At 38.3% G+C, this 20,114-nt stretch overlaps 1 protein-coding gene across 4 annotated transcripts in view; it reads left to right on the forward strand.

The window, feature by feature from the left end:
* Positions 1-17,919, forward strand: part of LCORL (ligand dependent nuclear receptor corepressor like) — a 67,780-nt gene extending 49,861 nt beyond the window's left edge. The window contains exons 7-8 of one of the 4 annotated variants that reach the window (XM_015862622.2): positions 3-4,870; positions 16,779-17,919. In XM_015862622.2, the coding sequence (XP_015718108.1) occupies positions 3-4,870; positions 16,779-16,792 (4,882 nt within the window). In that variant the 3' untranslated portion in view covers positions 16,793-17,919. Of the gene's footprint in view, positions 1-2 lie in introns of all 4 variants that reach the window. The other 3 variants (XM_015862621.2, XM_015862624.2, XM_015862625.2) reach the window with 3 other exon arrangements.
* Positions 17,920-20,114: the final 2,195 nt, after the last annotated feature.

Raw genomic sequence — 20,114 nt, forward strand, 5'->3', positions numbered from 1 at the left:
AGTTCAAGCTCAACAGCTGATGCAAATTCAGAGGAAACTACTAGTTTGGAAAAAGAAAAATCAGCATTAAACAAAGTTTTGGAGTCTTTTTGTTCATATCACTGGCAACAGACTTTGGCCATGTTAAAATTTTTAATGCAAGATGAAAATATTCCTCTAGTTTGCAGTTGCAAACAGACACATTCAGTCCACTCTGAATCTCCCAGTTTCCTTACTGAAGAAGATGTTCATGTTTCATTTTGCAATTGCAAAGGACATATGATAACAAAAAGGTGCTGTTTACAAAATCAAATCCCAAACACTTATTTACCACCTCTGCCTATTTGTATTAAAGATTTCCATTCTTTGTCATGCCAAGCTGTAGCAATTGGATGTTTTAAGACCATGGTGAACAAAGCATGTAGTTCTCATAAGTATTGTGCTGAACAATTGCAAAATTCTACCAAGCATTCTGTGAAAGCAGTAGCATGTGCATCTTCATTTAAGGACTGTGATCTGTTAAACAGCATTAAAAATTCAAATAGATCTCGCAGCCCGTCACCGCCACCACTGTCACCTGTGCAGGATAAAGAATTTGAGACAGTGGAAGGATCAATCATGGATTTTCCAGTTTTAGACAATAACAAGCCTGAAATATCGATCAACCAGCCTCCATACCTCTTGCCAGCTGAAGGAAGCAGTGGAGAATTTGAATATGAAAACCAAACTTGTGGAGGAAAAGTAACTGAATATTCAGTTGGAACATCGCAAACAACAGATGAAGACAACAATTATACAAATTCTGAGAAGGCTGAGAAAGGTGAACATGCCATTTTCCAAGACTTAATGGATCGTATTAATGAAAAGTTAAAGTCAATAGACACCACAGATATAGCAGCAATTCCTGTAAAATATTCTAGCAGTGACAGGGCACCAGAAAACGATGTAAAATTTGGAGACTTTATAGCCTCTCTTTTGCATAACGCAAAGGCAAGCGATTATAGTTTTATGGAATTACTTCACCAACACGATAAGCAAATGGAAAATAAAATAATCCAAACAAGATTTCGGAAGCGTCAGGAAACTTTATTTGCAATGTATAATTCTCCTGATTCACCATATATTCGACGACAGTCTTTGCAAATTAAGAGGCAGCTTGCAAGCCTTGATGAAACTCTTGTAAAAAGAAAGTCAATTTCTGAAAGAAATGCAAAGAAATCTGCAAAGAATTTTGATAAGTTATACCCAAACAAAAGGCACAGGTTAACCGTGATAGAAGATAAAGCTTTGCAATGTCTTGAAAGTAATCCGTATATGAATTGCCATACCAAACAAGTATGTTTTCCAGTACGCCAAACAGAGTCTTTCAAACTACCTCTTGCTAATTTTCAAACCAGCTCTGACTTTCTAGTTCTTTCAGAAGATAGTGCTTTTGCAGCCAACCAGGCTAAATGTGCAAAAACTCAAGGAGATTTTGCAACTCTAAAAGAGACTGATCAGATTCCTCTGCATGGGGAAAGTAACAGAACCCCGGGCAGAACTAAACGCAACGTTGTGCCTCCTGGATGGTACTCTGTGTATGTAACAAACAATATTGTATTCAGAAAATCATCTGATGCAAAAAAGTCTTTGGAATGTTTGGAAAAAATGCAGATGAATGAAGATGTCCATGCTGAAAGATGCTGCAACATAAATATAAGCAAAATTGTGAGAGACACAAATCTGCAAGTTGTTGTGGAGCGTTTAGAAGATACAATTAACTTAGCTAAAAAGGCTAACAGCTCATGGTTGAATAGTTACAAAATAAGCCAAAAAGTAAAAGATAATGATTATGAACAGGTTATGAGCCCACTTGCTAGAAGAGACTTCCCTTTCAGTGTGGGTGAAATGGGATGCACAGGACAAAGCTTTCTTTCACATTCACATTTGTCAAACAGCAATAAAAGCAAAACTGTGTGTGTGACAACAAGCAAGCAAGAAATGGTTATAGATCAAGAAATTAATGGCAGCCTTTTGAAGTCTCTGAGCATTGATTCATCTAGTTCTGCGTCCAGCAGTGAGGCCTTGCATACAACTTCTGAAGCTAGGGAAATACCATCTTCCTTAAGCTACTCAAGTCCTGTTAAGCTTATGTTTGTCTCAGAGGTTAATAGCAGTGAAGGCGTCAAATATACTTTGACATCTGCAACTACATCTTGTAAAGGAAGTGCAGATATTTGTTCATTTCAGGGGTACACAAGCACTGTGTTAGAGAAACAGACCACAGAGAATCTTTCTCATGCAATTCGTGTCAATGATTTTGAAAACAGTGCCAAGGAGGAATCAAGCTGTGCTTGTGCAGAAGCAATTACAGATGCCTGTGCAGTTGGTCAAACTAACTTAAATGACTCAAAACAAAATGAAGTTGCAGAGAAATTAAGCAATAGTGGTGAATCTGTTTTAAAAAGAAAGCCTGGTAGACCAAAGAAAATAGGTCCTCAAGTTGTTAAGCAGGTTAAGAGACCTATTGGGCGGCCTCCAAAACCAAAAGTAGATATAACTGAAAGGAGAGAATGTAGAGCTGAACTCAACAGCGATGGTAAAAGTACCAAATCTGATGCGTCAGTAATAGAAGAAGTTAACAGCAACAAAAATATTACTGTGACAGTTGTCTTTGGCAGGTCAAGAAGAACTAAAAGACATGTTTCTGAGAGTAATCTAAATGTAATCAGCACTCAGCCCAGAGAACAGGTTGACTTCATTTTTGCCAATGACCACAGCAAAGTGAGGCATAGCACAGAAACTGAAAATGCTTTGACTGAAATAGTGAAAGCCTTACAGAATTCTTCTACTGAAAACGTGGTCTCTGGTTATGACTACGTTAGACCTATCAAGAGCAACTTCACATCACCACATCCTTGCAGCAACAGTATACGGCCAGTTAAGAAACCATTAACTACCATTCGAAAACCTGGCCGGCCAGCAAAAGTAAAGATCTCTGGCATATCTGTGACTGTTAATAGAGTTTCACCTCAGGAAAGAAAAGTGAGCATTAGCAACTGTTTGCCTCCTTTACAACAGCAGAACTTGTTAGAAAAAAACATATCGCAGGAGAGAAACAATCAGCTGTGCAGTAATATGAGTCAAGTAAAGAGCGTGCAGAAAGATTCTAGAGAAGATGGATCGAACAGTGTTACTACAACGGTGCCAAGAAAACGTGAGATTCCATTGAGACACTCTGTTAGAGACAGAAAGCCCTCATTGCATTTCTTACATTCATTAGCATCCTCTAGTGCATTTACTTGTAGAAGTGCCTTGCTGCATAAATCTTACAAACTCCATTTGAGAAAAGCTAAAGATCAAAAGGAAAAACGTAGGCAATCAAGTCAGAGCGTGACATCTACGGATACCTCAGAAATGAGAAATTCAGGAAATTCAGAAAAGAATTCTGAGGACGGTGATTTTGGGCCCATTAATGATGTGTCATCGGATCCCATTTTTTCATCAAAGCCTTCTCTCAGGTGGTGGGCTACTTCCGCTTCAAGTGACACTTTAATGGAAGAACTAAATAATAGATTTGAACAGATAACTAATACCTGGTTGCGAGTGGGGGGAAATGAGTTTGATAAATGTGTATGTGAAAACAGGGATCCCACTGAACAAGACTGTAACAGTGAAATGTCAAACCCTTTAGACTCCTGCCTTGTAGAAATCGAAACATCACCTATAAAAATGCTTTTTCAGAAAAAGTGTAACATGAATGAGCTCTGCACCTGGTTTATGCAAACTACAGAAACACAGTCTCTCTCACTAGTGAGAAAGGCAAATGCTCGCAATCCTTTAGAAGTAGTTAGTACTAGGGACATAAAGATGGAAACTAAGCAATCTGATCTTAGTACTTGCCTTTTCAGAAAGCACTTTAAAAAGTTTGCACTATCCTCTCCTTCAAAACCAGCAGGGAAGCTACAAATATTACATAATATGGTGAGGTCTCCAGTTTTAAGCGTGAAAAATAATTTCACGTTAGCCAGATTAAAAAGAAATGAATTTAAAAAGTTACAGCATGATAGGTGGGGACAAACCAAAAAAAAGCTGTATTGCCAGGCTCCTGGAGGCTGGAAATCAAAAAAGAAAAATTTACAGCTTTTTTGCCAAAGCCAGTTGTTTAAAAGTACAAGTGGGGAAAGCGGTGATGGAATGCCTGTGCTCCAGGAAAAAAATACAGTAGAAATCCAGCCCACTCAAGCTTTGGTAGAATCTCAGAGTAGCCTCTTGCCAACTGAGAATGAAGCCAGAGATGCATTTGTTCAACAGATGATGGGACCTTCTGACTTTAACCCACATCCCGGTTTAGCAAACATACTTAAGTCACACGCAGAGACAAATGGAACAATTCATTGCCAACAGAATGTTAGAAAAGGACAAAGCCAAGATAAACTGTTTCCAAATACATGGAAAGCCAAAACCTTTAAAGATTGTAGAATATTTCTGAGAAAAATCAACCATATTGAGCAACGCAATTCATTTAAGTTAAATAATGTCATTTATTCTCCTGAAGCTGTTGAAAGTAAAAGCCATCAGGCCTATTTGGAAGAAAAAAGACATCCTCTTTTGAGGTCCCACTCTACTAAGCAAAATGCATTAAAGAAACAAGAGAACGAAATGGAAGCACCTAAAGGATCTAATTCTTCTAAAGTGACTGAAAGACTGGATGACCAGTTTCACAGCAGAGAATTAAGTAATGGTGTAAACCATGATGATAATCCTGCTGGTAGTTCTGAAGTTCTTATCAGAATAAACAAAAGAAAAAGTCCACAATGGGAGACCACTGATACAAATGTAAGAAAAAGGCATAAGAGACAATCATACAGTAGTGGACAAATGGCAGCTTATTACCCAAAGTGCCAAGTAGGTAAGTTCCTGTTCCCCCCCTCACCTTAAACTGCAATCTTAAATAATTAGAGAGGTCAAACAATGAAGCACTTTGGAGTTTTTAAATGATATTCATATTAATTTCTGAGTAGTAATGAAATTAAACATAGCAGATTAATTCAGAAATGCAAATTCAACACATATAAAATATTTTACGCTACTTTACAGTCGTAATAGGTTTGTTACAGTCTTTTATGGCTATAGCATGGCAAGATGAAAGGAAAAAGCTAAGTAATACAGTCCACAGAGACAACAAATCAGTTCTGACATAATGAAGTCGGTGGCAGCTGGTTATTAATTTCAACACGAAGAATTTCATTCCATGGTGTAGCTTCTCATGTCCTGAGGAAGGGTAAAGGAAGGGTAAATTATAAAGCAAAACAGAAATTGAGTTTATTAACCAACAGAGTTGTTTGAAAACAAAACTTCTTCTTTTTTTTTTTTTTTTTTTCCCCCACTTAATTATTTCTAATGTAAATCTGTAACGGTTTTGTAATTAAGTGGTAAAAAATAGTGCTATGTACTTCTGAGAAGTATTTGTTCAGAGATCCGTTTTAGTATCCGTTCAATGCCAAATGAAATATGCTGACTCTAAAGGGTTTGTGCATTGAATCCTTACAGAACGATTTCATATACAAAGTTATTCTAGTTGAGTACAGTATGCAGTTATCATGCTGAATGCATTTGTTTGGAATGTTTTTAGGCTAGTATAAATTCAATCTATTCTTAAAAGTAGGTATTTATAATACATTGTTATACAACTGTGATCTCAGAAAGGCTGGTATGTACTTACAAAGAGGGTACATGTGTGAAATTATTTCTTGTATGTAGCGAAAAGATCTCCTTAAACAGAAGTCTCAACTAATTCCAATAAAATAACTAAGATTTCAGTTATCCACGTAAGCAGCAAAAGAGTTCTGCGGAAGGAATTCAATTACTGCAGAAATACTTGTTTTTAGAAACAACCCTGTGTGAGCTGATCTGACTTTATTACCCAAAGAAAAAAGGAAAGATTTGGAACATCAGAACAAAATCTTATGTCCCCCTTTGTATTCTATACTGTAGAAAACAATCCCAGATAATAAACTGAGGTATGAATTTAAGTTGTAATATAAACAGTATTATGGCTCTTTGTATACTTTATTTCTTTTGTGCTTTATGTAATATTAATCTCATTCAGTGTAATCATACAGTGCCTTTCTGAGGTACAGAGTTTTTTACATTTATGCTATTATTTTTAACTTACTGATTTGGGGCCAGATAACGTAAAAAGAAAAAAAAATTTAAAAAAAAAATATTATTTTTAAGAAGTTCAGAGTTTGACAGAAAGTTGCTATAGAAAATGCTAGAACTAGAAAAGGAAAGAGTAGCATCTGTTTCTTTTTACCGATGAAGAAAGAGCTCTCTCTTCTTTGTATTTTGTAATTTTGACTGTAGTCAAGAAAATTTTGCATTCAATTTATATTTAATTTTTTTCTTGCTATAGCAATGTAAGACCTATTACTGTGATATGGTCTCATGTTAGTTTTAATTGGGACTCTATTTTATTCACCTGATAACTTTCCTCTCATAGTTTTGGATCTTTGGAAAAATCTGATAACTATTTTACATTTCTTCATTTACGATTTTTGTTTATTTTTCCTCTTACTCATAGTTAATCATATCAATTGTTGTCTTTAGAGTGGATGTAACAGAAAGTTCCTTGATAAAGGAAATGTTAAAAGACAAAGAATTACGATTCTGGAGCTTTCTCCATGCTTGTAGATCTGTCTTTTTTCAGGGTACTGTTTTGGTATAGAAGTTGTCTTGTTTTGGCATGTTGATTCAACGTTGTGTACTGTCTGCACTAGCTAAGGAAATCATAACAATATTTTTAGTCTAGCAAATAGTTACTGGCTAAAAAGAAGGAACATGATTTCTAGCTGTGCATGCATGCATTTTCAAACATAGTTCCTTCATCTGGAAGTTTAATGCACATGAAAGCATCATTACTTGTTCATATGTTCTTTGGACTGTATTATTGTTGATGTGGTATCATAATTTATACCATCATTCTGTTGTCATGCTTGAAATGTTCTTGTGGTGATGCGGTCAATATTTAAAGTTTTTCTTCAAGTTTTACTGATCTTGGTGTGTTCTTAAAAGATGGAGCTATTGTGATGCTGGTTTATTATGAAGCATTGTGGCAAGTAGGCAGAATGTTGTCAGATTTTTGTGTATACTTTCTTGTTGAAACCTACAAGTGGAATTGTCAGTGAGTTCCTACGGTTCAAGGTAGTACCAAGAAACAAGAACTAGCCATGCACTCAGTACTACAAGAGAAGAGAATGAATCATCTTCTTTTATTTTTTACACTGCCAGTTTTATTCAAAGTAAGGTTTAATGAGTGATAAACAACAACTTGATTTCTCAGCTGTTGCTTCAACAATGCATTTATGTGTCAAGGGCAATTCCTTTATACTGTAGATGTATGTTGTGATCATTTAAATTACTTTTTGTAAGAACACTGAAACGTGATTTCTTTGCCACCACAACAGTAAATTGTGTTAAAAATCATCTTGGAGAGCATTTATGTTTCTTTCCATGAGGATGGTTCAGACCACGCTCCTGTGCTTTGGAGTCAGCCAGGCTTAATCCTAAAAGCTTCAGTAGAGCCAAGCTAAAATGAGAGAAATAATTATCCTTCAATAAAATGGAATGCAATAAAAGACAATGAGAATATCATTGATATATTTTTTAAATATATGTGAATTTATCAGAGCTGGAAAGATAATCATAGACCTACTGCAGCAGTGGGCAGTATTGCATGCTCTGATGACGTGGCATACCTGCCCACTTAGCCTTTGTATCGGGCTGGGATCTCACACAGAAGAGATTAAAAAGTGTGTTCTGATAATAATTTGTCTTTTCTGCAAATAGTCGGGAGTTTCAGAGTGAAATTTGAACATATTTCATTGGCAGAGAATATAAATTTTCAATTTCAATTTTTCACTATATTTGAATGATGTTTTAATATATCTTACTGAGTTCCAGTTAGCTTGACACTTTAAATGAGAGTTTGCTAATCTTTGTAGTCATTTCAAAGTTGACTTCAGGAGTCATGAATCAAACTGAAACCTGGATATTTTAATGAGTCTAACTAACTGTTCTCTTGACTCTGTGTGTAAGGTAACCTCTTTATTATTGTGACAACAAACAAAATTTTCCTCAAACGATGCTTCCCTTGACAGACTTGTATTTTTTTTCTAATTGGGAGGCAATTCTGTGTGAACCTTTTGTATACGTGAGTATTAGTATGGCATTAACACTGCAGTATTATTACTTATTTGACTTACAGTGGTCCAGTCCAGCAGCTATACAATATGAATAACTTCTACTACTGTAGAAGATATTGCAATGACCTAGTGACAAAAACGAGGTTTTTATGAAGTCTCCCCAGCTCTCTCTTTCACAAGGGAGAATGTTCCTGATATAAATGTAAAATATTACATGAGGTAAAGTGCAAGAGAGAAACCGAAACTGCTGACTTCAAGAAACACTTTTTAACAGCTGTATCTTAGCTCTTTTCTCAAAGGCTTTTCATAAGAAGTACTTAGCTTCAGGATGGTTCGTCTATGGCACAGATGGAAATTTTCATAACTGTAATTGCAAGACAGTAAGTTACTTTTTCACACAGACATGAAACAAAGTAAGAAAATTGATTGAAAGCGTAGAAAAAGTAGTGAGAAGAATGACTACTCATTAAGTGAACTGTTCTTAATGCAGAAGTATTAAAGCAGAAATGTAGACTTGATTTATAATTGACTACACATGTAATAAATCCTGCCTCATATTTAACTTAATGATCCTGCCTCATTCCCCTGAACACAGTGCAGTGGCTGTAATACCACAGTCTGATACTTCAGCTTCTTTTACACCACGAATCTCCATAAGCCATGAGCAGTTATGTAGTCCTTGAAATGCTTCCTCCTTCCCTCTGCTTCCTCTCCCATCACAGGACCTAGTGAACAGAACCACTGACAAGCTGAGAGGGGTGTAAATGTTGGGTGCTGTTTTCAGTTGTGATCATTTACATACCACCATGGGATATGCTGTCTGTCATGCTTTTTGGAAGGTTCTGAGCTTATTTGAATGGAAGACTTATTTCAAAGAACACAACTCAAGTCTTCCATTTCTTCCACCTGGCAGGAAATTTCAGTATATGCTTTTATGTAGGATTTATGTACTCGGTTTTACTAAGATTTTTTTCATTACATTCTGTATTGTTACATCATTTTAATTCAGTTTCCTCCAAAACTGAGAATTTTATGCATTCTTATTTCTTCTCAATTCAGAGTAAAGTGATAGATTTTTAGCTTTGTGTAGGGTATTGATTCCACCATCTAAATGTGTCTTTTTGTTCTTGCTTAATCCATTCTCAGCAAAAGAAATTGGTAGTCTTACAAGGCCTGCCCAGCAGTTTTGAAGATGAGTACTCAATGGTCTTTAATTACACTACAAAAAGATACATTTTGAATTTATAAAGCAGGGGGAAGACTTAGAGTACTGATAAGACTAAGCTATTATTTGCATGTCTTCTTGGGTAGATTTTCCCTCCTCTTTCCCCCAATCAACAGGCTCTCCTTGGATGATCAGAATCCTTCAGATTCTCAGGCCTAATAGGCTGCTGCATTAATTAACAGTTCACCCTTTAAAAAGCACTCTCCTTTCGTTTTGCTATAACTGTGGAATTATGCTTTACAAACATTGTTTAAACAAAAGTTGGGAGCAATAGAAGTTCTTTTTTTTTAGTGTTTCATTAGCAGCACTGTTTGCAGTGCTGTGCAGAGCTGTGATGGATCCTATGAACTTATCTAAAATTTTGTTTCAATTTAGGTAAACAGATGCTATTAGAAATTACATTTCTGGTTTTTTCACATTCCTTCTTAATGGAATTTATTCTGTAACTAGGTACTAATTTAACATAAATAGATTCCGGGCGTATTTTAAGGATGGCATTTTCTTTAAGGCAACAGCTCTTATTTCCAAGCTGTATGTTTGTGAATGCCAAAACAGTTTTGCAGAAGCTGCAGAATTATCAGTGCAGTTTCATTCTATTTTTAACTTCTTATTTTTCATTGTGTACTTGAGCTGTTTTCTGATTTACACCTGATAGGTTTGTAATATCTATCAACAGGAGTTCAGTCAGCCTTCATCATAGATTTCTTCAAATCCAAGTATGGAAAATCTCTTCCGAGTAGTCGTGACTAATTTTTAATCCACCTTTTCTTAAGAACAGGTAACTCTAATTTTTTTCCCTGCAGAAGAAAGATGTCTTTTCCAAGGCAGGCACATATGCAGGCTTTGTCTTCCTGGCTCCTTGCTTTTGGGCCAACAGCTCTGGGCTCCTCGGAATGCTAGAATAGTTTCTGTTGGTGCTCTTGTGGAACAAGCCTGGCAATTTATGTCTCTCTTTACATTTTTTCTTAACTGAACAAAGGGTGCCTTTTTCTAATGATTTCTTGCATGTTGTAGATGTGTCAAGTTCTAAATTGTTCTTCAGTGTTCTCTGGTATAACGGTATCTGTTGCTCTATTAAGTATAAATCTATATCTAGTAAGACATTTGTATTTTCTGGGACCTAAGTTTGTTTTCTGTATTCTGTTCTTGTCAGTCTGGCAGGTTTCACTTTCCTCTTTCAGTAATCAAACTTGACTTCTGTCTGCATTCATCTTTATCTGTTCCTTACCAAAAATGAAACACACACAAACATTTCACAGATATTTCTTTCAGTGGCTCTGCCAGCTCAGCTGCTCTCTGTCTTCTTACTTCACTCTCCTTTCAGTCATACAGGTGAAGAACCTGTTCTTTTACCTTTTGTCACAGTCTATCCATAAGAGGGGCAAGAAGCTTGATTTATTTCTTGCTTTTTCTTCAGTGATGACCAAGGTTAGGCTTGTCAGTAGAAATTGTCTTAACGTAACACTTCTCTTAACATCCTTTCAAGAACATAAGCCTATTCATTTCTGCTTGGTTTTCAGTGTTTTAGATCAGTTGCACATTTTTAAGCCATTGGTGAGTAGCATTCTTCATATTTTCTAAGCAGTTCGTAGGTAAGTACTCTTAATTTTTTATTTTATTTTGTGGTCCTGCTGGGAATTAGGCTGAAAGTTCCACATTTCATATTAGAATACACTCATACGTAAAGACTTAGGGGCACTTAGTGAAGTCAGTCTTTTAGGGTGGGTGTTGTCACAGGTTCCTCTTACCATCATATAATCACGAGATTATATTTGGCATTTTACTGATACAGTATGTGTCAGTCAGATACTTGTGCATTTCCAACCATCAAAATCATGATTATTTACTTAAAATAATGCATTCTTCTTCTGTATATGAAATGTAAGCCTAGCAAAAATTCTAGCAGCTGCAATACGACATTTTTCTTACTTGGAAATCCAAAGCAGTCTGACTCTGTGCTATGCTGAGCTATGGGTAAGGCATCCATCGTTTCAGTTGGGGTGGGGTTGGTTACCTCTGCTTCTCATTACGGAGATCTTATTCCCCCAGAATTTCTTCTTTGGTACATTTGCTCCTGAATGCCTGCCCGTCAGCTCACTGTATGCAGCTGCTTTAAAATTATATTTAAATAGTAGAAATCTCAGAAAAGGAAATTACTGATTTGTAAATTATTGTCTGACCTTCCTTAATTCAGAAGCCTGGTGCCTTGTAAGCCGCGCAGGGACTGTCTCATGTTTCTGAGATGATCTCCCTCCATTAATGTAACATAACTGTGTTTGTAATGCCAAAGAAGTATTTTGAATTAAAGGTCGGTGATTAATCCAGTTTAAATAACAGGACAGACATAGCTGTATTCATCGTATTTCAGAGGCGGTGGTGCTCTGTTTCTGTGGACAACAGCAGCCCAAACCAACATCCTCGGTTCTGAACCTCCAAACCCACGCCTTTTTAGTTTTGCATTCTCAGTTGTGAATTACAGTTAGAACGGCAAACATGCTACAAGCTTCCAGTAGTGCATAGAAATTGTTTTGTTTTCTTCTGTGGAACAGAGGCAAACTTGTTTCACAGCAGTGCCCACATAGATTCTAGAAGTTAATGGTGTTCCTCATGAAAGGAGTGATGCTTCCTTCCAGCTGTCAGGTTATTAGCCAGTTTTGCTTCCAAGGTTTTTCAACTGCAGTAACCTATGAAAGACTTGGGACAGGGCTATTTTTTCTTTAGAAAGGTTTGATAGTAAAACTAATAAAATATGCTTGGGAATTCTATCACGTCTTCATACAATTTCATGCCATTTTGGTGACAGTTTACCCTAATATTTTGCTTACTTTAAGTATTCTGTGGTCTGTGCCAAATAATCTGTATAACCACAAAGCATGGTGGTTCTTCTAAAAAAAAAACCTAAAACCCACAGCACTAGATAATAACTTTCTAAGTCAGGCTGCTTTGAACAAACTCTATTTTTCACATGTACCTCATATGTATTTACTTTGTGTTTTCTTTGGTTTTATGCACCCATCCTGGTTCTGACTTCTCACACTGTAGTTTGGCCTCAGTTCACTTCCAGTCTTGCTTATGTTTTGTTTACTGTTTTATTTTTCTTGGAGCTCCAGCTGTGTTAAATACATCTCACATTTCATCTGTAAACACTCCATACTGGCTGCTTCCCCAACTTCCAGTGATCCAGTTGGGTGTTCCATCTGTTTTCAGGGCACTTCTCTCTCACGCGTTAGCAAACACAATTCCATTCATTCACCTGCAAAGTATTTATTTCTTACTAAGATGTGAGTCCATTTGATAAATGGAAATGAGGCATAAAGAACTTTCTGTGTAGGTTTCTTTGACGTTGCATTTTGGCATTGTGCAAAGTTTAAATTTCAGATACAATCTGACAGTGCATGCTTGGTTTGCCTTTCTTTCAATGTATGTAGTATTAGCAAATCAGCCTCTGCTTGAATGTGTGTCAAGGTTACTGTAGTCACTGTGCATTTAACCCGTATGGATTCTACTGCTTCATTTTCTGGGAAATCATGGAGTGGTTTGTCCATGTGTAACTTAAACAACATAAAATATTTTCTATTCCCATTGCTTTTTTTGAATCCTCTGGATAAAAGCCTCATAGCTTTGTATCAGGTGCAGCGTTGCTTTTATGCTTCCTAAGGAATGGATGTGGGCATCATTAATAGTGTTTTGTTTAACAAGTCTGGTTTGCAGAACTTGTGTCAGATAGGAGAATTCAGAACCAGGCTGACGTAGCTCTCAGCTGGTCAGGGATTCTGCTGTGAAACTAGTATTGCTAATGATTAGAGAAGCATAACCCTGCAGCAACACTTGCACAGTCATTTTACAGCATACAGGTGCACAAGATATGAAGTTTCTCTCTTTGACAGTAAATGCTGAAAAGTCACCTAACAGATAACAGTCATTCCAGTGCCTGCTTCTTCTGTGTGGCCTTTGCATGTAGTAGGTAGAGGTTAATGATACAAATACATGCACTTCAGGTGGCCAGACTGTTTTAACTTTGTCATTTTCATACAGTAGGTGTCATTTTTCTCTGTTTTTCTGCAGGAACACAGTTCCAAACTGCAAAGAGAATAAAAAAGCTCAAAGAATATTATTCTCTTTTTGTGCTTGGCAGCCTGTCATTATACAGAATTGCTCTGAAGTGCCAGCAGTAAGAATCAGCATTTCTGTAACTGGATGGTTTGGGTAAAATTGAAGTAACAAAAGAAAACTTTGGAAAGAAATACTTATGTATTTAATAGAAACATAAATTCAATAACTTTTCTATTTAATTACTTTTTCCTTAATGATAGGAGGGAATTGTAGTGGGGAAAGAGATTCCTTGTAGGTCTGTGCAGGCCTGGATACTTGGCCACAGATAGGTTTTTTCTGCTTAGATAAGGCAGAGTAGACAGATAGGACTTCAGAGCCCATCAGCATTAATTTAAATTGGCTTTGATGATTTGTTAGAATAACAGGCAATTGCTCCTTCATAAAAGAAAAATCTTGTGGTGCCATCAGTGACAACTTACTAGAACTCCGTGCTTCCTATGTGCTTCATGCACCACTGCTGCCAAAGAAAGACAGCGGGTCGTGAGGGCATCGCCACCCTTCAGTGATGAGGCAGAGCACATCCATAGTGACTTGCAGCACCCAGCTTCTCCTTCCTCTACTCTGCTTCACATGCACTCACTTCCTATATTCAGAGTCACAGAACTCCTTAAGACTGGGTGTGCTCCTTGCAGAGTGGTGCTATAGCACTCTGTGTAAAGAAGCACCTGTAGTCAACCTGCAAAACTTGCGTGCATGGAAACCGAGCAGCTGAATCACTCTCACGTGGACTAAAAGAAAATAGATGATAATTGCTGTAATAGAAAACAGATGGCTTCGGAATTGGGAAACCTTAACCTTTTCAGAGACTGACATTTAAGATCAGTAAAAATGTCTGTTTTTGTCAAGGCATTTCACCTAATAAAGTTAGACGGAGCTCCATCTTCCACCCAATGCACGCCTTGGAAGTGGAGAGCACCAAAAGGATGTAGAAAGGAGATAATGACCTACGGCCCAATTCCAAGCTCTACTAAAATAGGCTTTGTGGCTTCTGGTAGCATCAGACTGTATCCCACAGGTCTTCCTTGCAGAAGCATCGCTGTACAAAGCATCTTTCTGATCAGGAATGTGTTATACACACCAACCTTTCATAAGCAGAACAGGATAAAATTTAGAGTAGAATGTACTGATGGATCTGACTGGAGAAATCCGACTGCTTCTATTTCATTTTAGAGCATAATTCCAGTATCTACTTTAAAAATGCTATTGACACACAAAATTGTCACACCTCCTATTACATCAGCAGCCAGAAAATAAGGCAGAAGAACCAAAAGTGAGATGAAAGGTTCATGTTGCTTAGAAAATAAATATATGAATGCAACTCTCTAACTTTATGCTTTCCACTTTGCTTATATTAAGGTCCAATTCCTGCATCTGCACAAGACCACCCACTTTCAAGGGCACTGTCCAAATGCTGCTCAAAGACCAGCAGCTTTGGGGCTTTGCCCACTGCCCTGGGCAGCCTGTTCCACACCCCCGTCTGTTCCTCCCCTCAGTTCCTCTGCTCTGGACTGAATGAACCAAGGGCATTCAGACACTGCTCATGCATCTCACCCTCTAGACCCTTCCCCATCTTCGTAGCTCTCCTTTGGACACTCAACAATTTTATATCCTTATATTGTAGCACCCAAACATGCACACAGTGCTCCATGTGAGGCCTCACAGCACAGAGCAGAGGACAATCCCATCCCTGTCCCAGCTGGCAGTGCTGGTCCTGATGCTCCCCAGGGGATGGTTGCCCTTTGGGCTTTCAGGGCACACTGCTGGCTTAGATTTAACTTGCTGTCATCCAGAACCCCCAGCTCCCTTCCCAGCCTTTCGCTCCCCACTCTGTACAGGATTGCCCCATTGCAGGTACAGATTCTACCACTTGCCACTGTTGAACTTCATGCAGTTGGTGATTGCCCAGCCCTTGAGTTTGCAATTTCTAGACTCCCAGTGCATTTATGTTCCTTTCAGCCAACCAGAACAAAACAAATAAAACCAAAAAACTCCTGCACTATCACTTCAATGAGCTGTTGGGTGTTTCAGTTGATTGCTCAGAGGTCAAGTTTTAATACCTGGCCACGCCTGGAAGGCAGCAATACTTCAGAAGTCAGCCCAAGTTCCTTCTCATATGCTGAGGCTTTAATTTTCCTGACGGCAAGAGGGCAAAGGCTCAAATCTGGAGAGGCTGTAAATGCAAAAAGTTAACCATAGTGACTGAAGTCTTCCTCTGTCACCTCCACCTGTATGCTCTGTTTCCTATGAGGAAGAAATAATCAGAGTAACAAAAGCACGTGCAAACCAGAAGAGCCATGAAGGACAAAGGTGCAAAGGCATAAACAATACAAAGGATCACTCTGAAGAGTAAGGGCAAATAAAATACTGTCTGGAGAGCAGCGCCCCATTTATGGAGGGTTAGGAACAAGGATTAGTAAAGTAGGAGTGCTCTGCATGTTCTTTGCATTGCATGCATACACAGAATTTCATTTTTAGTATCTCAGCAATTAGGAATATTTCCCACTTTGTACCACTCGCACTTTGGAAAGGATGGTGATGAACACTGTGTTGCATAAGGGACAGAGATCTCTGCAGTGAAACAGAGTAGGGATGGAGAGGTTTCAAAGTCATTCCTTGGCATTTCTTGTTGTTTTCTTTGATGTTGTTGGGGTTTTTTTGCATTAAGATGTGGGATGACATTCCAGACTCTGCCTCTTTTTTTTCCCCACCTGAGTGTGAACCAGTGTAGTGCTTTATCTGGCAACATGGTTCAATCCACATTTATGTCCTGCTTTGCTAAGTGATCCGCGTTTCTTTTCCTTCTTCTATTACTTCCTTTCCTAGATTTGTCTCCATATTAGTCCTTTTGTGGCTGTACAACCATAATGTCATTAAAGACAAAATCATTTCCACCCATTTCCTGTTCTGTGGTTTTACAGTGGATTTGAATTAAGGAAGGCCAGACTGCAGACTGCTGCTCCTGTGCAAAGGAATGTTGGTGGCAGGAGACTCACCTAACACGGTCTCAGCAAATGAACAAAATCAGCTGCTCCTACTCAAACCAGCCCCATCCAGCTGTGCAACATGGAGAGCCCAGCACAGTCATGTTCTGGTCTGTTGGTTCTGGTCTGTTTCTGGAACATGGTGCAATAAAACAAAGAATCGTAAAGCAGCACAGGCAGCCTGCCACCACCTCGCCTTTATCAGTTTGCTTGTTTGCAGGGCACAGAGGAAAGCATACTAAACTGTCTCTCATTTCTTTCTCCCCTCTCCGACCCCCACTTCTTTTCTCACAGCACGCTACAAGTGAAAGTCTCTGAGCCGCAGAATTCAATAGATGTGAACACAGAAAATGAACATTTGAAGTCCATAAAGATGTGCCTTAATCAGCCCACTGAGTGGAATCTGAGTTTTTCAACAGCATCTCTTGCCAGCTGTAAAGTTTTTAACCAAAATCTCAAAGCTGAGGAGAACAAATAGATTGCAGCTGTTCTTGCACTATTATTTTGTACATTGTTCTTGAGGTTGGTTTTTTTTTTCTGCTGAATAATAAGCTTTTATTACATTGATCATGAAATGATCTGCTGTGATTTGGCTTCATATTACTATTAGCATTATTCATTTTGATGTACTATTTTATCATTATTTTATTTTTTTTTCAAATATGATATTTCACATCTTGCTCTCATGGAATTCTTGCAGTACAAATTTATATCAGAATCAGATGTTCCCCTTCAATAGTATTGTGATTTTTCTATGTTAAGTTTAATTATTGTTTCCCGGTTTTATTTTTGTGCACGAAAGTAAGTTAATATATGACGTACTTGTGGCATCAGTCACCATGTATCAGTTGATGGTAAGAACAATCCAGACAGATCTGTACCAGGCGGAGACTGACTACCTCGAAGCAAAGCTGTAACGCGAAGGTAAAGTATCCGAGATCTCCTTCATAAACGGATTGAAACGTACGGAACAGCCGGTTTGTTTCTGCAGAATGCTTTCGTCTTCATTCATCTTGAGAACTTTTGTGTGACAGTGTTTGATGGCCGTAATGTCTCAAAGAAAGGCCAACCGTGCAGGAGAATCTCCCGAACGATTGTCATTCAGCAAACCCGTACCCGCACTTTCTGAGGTTTCTGCTGAGCGGTCTTTCTTCCCCTTTTGTTTTAATGAATTTATGCCTGACACCAATTAAAATGGATGTAAATGCTCTTCCTATTTCTTTTTATTTTTTATTTTTAACTAACTTGTACTTTTGGAAATTCAATGTAATCATCAAAAAGCTCTACTCAAAGAAGTAGTGAATGGTTGTAGCTGACGACATTGTAGACATTCCATGCCTAAGTAAGCTTTAGCAAGGTTTATGTACTTTATTCATCCAAACTTGGTTATCAATAGAGCTATAACAAAAGTGTTAGAATAAAACCATACAATACACTTCTCTTTGCTGGAGTCATACATTCAATAGCCAGGGTAGAGGTTTTTTTAATTCACTGCATTGCCTTTACCTGCAGAGATCCAACCCAGAAGGAAATTTCTCCTTGGAAGACTGTATTTTATCTAACAAACCTTTTGAGTATTCACTTAAAAATATTACATTACATTACTTAAAAAGACGCAACTCTTCTTTACTGAATTTTGTTTAATTACTGGATTGCATTTGTAAGCAAGGTAAAAATATGGTTGTGAATCACCATGACTCTCCAGTTCCCTCAAGGTCTCTGAGTCCCCAAGACATCAGAGCAGGACAAGGTACAGAGTGAACATTGTTGGCCACACCTTCATCATCATAAAGATCATCATAAAGATGGTCTTTATGTATCTCAAACAATCAATACATTTGGATTCTGTGGGGGCAAAAAGACAAGAATAAAACATCCTGAGAGAAACACTGAAGTTCAGTGGAGCCCCAGCAAGGTACAGCGAGCTAAAAGGAATCTATTTCTAGTGAACGCGTAATAATTCAGATCCATCACTTTCTGTTAAATTTTCACTTCACTGATGGGTTCGGAAGCTCTCAGGTGAAATATCAAATATACAAGAAACGGAACTAGAAACATTCTTGGTACAGCACTCATTCTTCACCTTGAGAAACCAATTGGCCAGAAGAAACTCTCACCAGGAGAAAATGTTTAGTTTTCAGAGATGACTTTGTAGAGATTTTGATTCACAAGTAAGCAAAGGCAATCAACCTCCATCATTGCGAATGGTTCTCTTTGAAAAATACATCTAACCATAACCATACTCCCCTTGCAATTCAGGAAACATCTTTCTCAGAAGATGAGACGGTTTTTTGAGGCCACCCCATATACTGTATTGCACTGCAAACCCTTCTCTTGGCAGGGAAATAATAACCCAGAAAGGAGCTAGAAGTTTCCTGCTGGTTCCCGATGAAGTTTTCAGCCTGAAAGAGCATTGTGGGGTAATTCAGGCAGAGATGAAGCTGCAGAGCTCCATAGCACAACCACGTGCCCGAAGCCAGGGCAACTGTGAGGTCAGACCAGGTTACTCAGGACTGACCCTGCACAACCACCTCGTGCACCTTGTCCAGTTGCCCATTCCTCCCTATATCTGGTCTGAGTTTTGACTTGGTCCCATTGTTTCTTATCCTCCCCTGATGTGCAGCAACAAAGAGCCAAGCTCTGCATCCTTGCAGCTCACTGGGGCCCAGAGCAAGGCAAGTTCTCTAGCTCCAACCAGGCTGAGGCCCTCCCCCAAACCCGGCCCGGTTTGTCAATGCCTTTGTTAGCACACAGCAGTGAAAGCCCATCCACAGCTGAGATCCACTGACTGAGACTTCAGAGAAACCTGATCTTTCAGTGCAGCATTCCTAAAGAGACTCCAGGGATGGGACCCGCGTATGTGGCAAGGCAGGACAAGGGGAAAAGGCACAACTGAAGATCTTCAATTTATTCAGGAAAGCATTCATGGAAGCTTTTAAACATTTCTATTGTTGTTTTTATCTAGAAACTCGTTTTAACCAAAATAAGAAAGGGAGGAGCATCAGTTGCCGATAACATAGTAGTAGCAGAAGCATGAACCACTCATTCTCAGAGAGCCCATTTATGTGAAATACACACATATTGAATAACACAATAGTGCTTAAAGTGTGGGGGAAGCTCTGACTGACAATCACCCGGATAAATGGAAAAGGTCACCCTATGAACTGTGTTCAGGTAGCATTGAAGGCCACAACTTTGATCATGGCATGCAAACTCTCACTGGGAACACCATTTGATAGAGAACTATTAGAGAAAACTCATTCAAAACTTCAAAATTCAGCTTTGAAATGAATAAAAATAATTCTTAGCTACACCAGCCTCTGAGTAGGAAATATCGCAGCACAAAAATGTGCCGTGGCATGTCGTGGTCTGAAGGATTTCCAACAAAAACTGAAGGGGATGAAAAGGAACACCGTGCCATCTCTTTTCTGTACACAGACTCATAAACAGCACCTTAGTTGGAGCATCACGCTCTGAGAATGCTACTTGTCACTTGCTTTGTCCTTAAGCCATTCAGAGAAATACCAAAGATCACAGCAACGTCTAAACCTCTGCTAAAGGATTTCCTTCGATAGCTGCATTGACACGCGCTCACTGAACAGTCAGCCCAAGTCTTAACTGAGTGCCCTG

The sequence above is a fragment of the Coturnix japonica genome, chromosome 4 (assembly GCF_001577835.2).
Source record: "Coturnix japonica isolate 7356 chromosome 4, Coturnix japonica 2.1, whole genome shotgun sequence".
In the NCBI taxonomy this organism is placed as follows: Eukaryota; Metazoa; Chordata; class Aves; order Galliformes; family Phasianidae; genus Coturnix; species Coturnix japonica.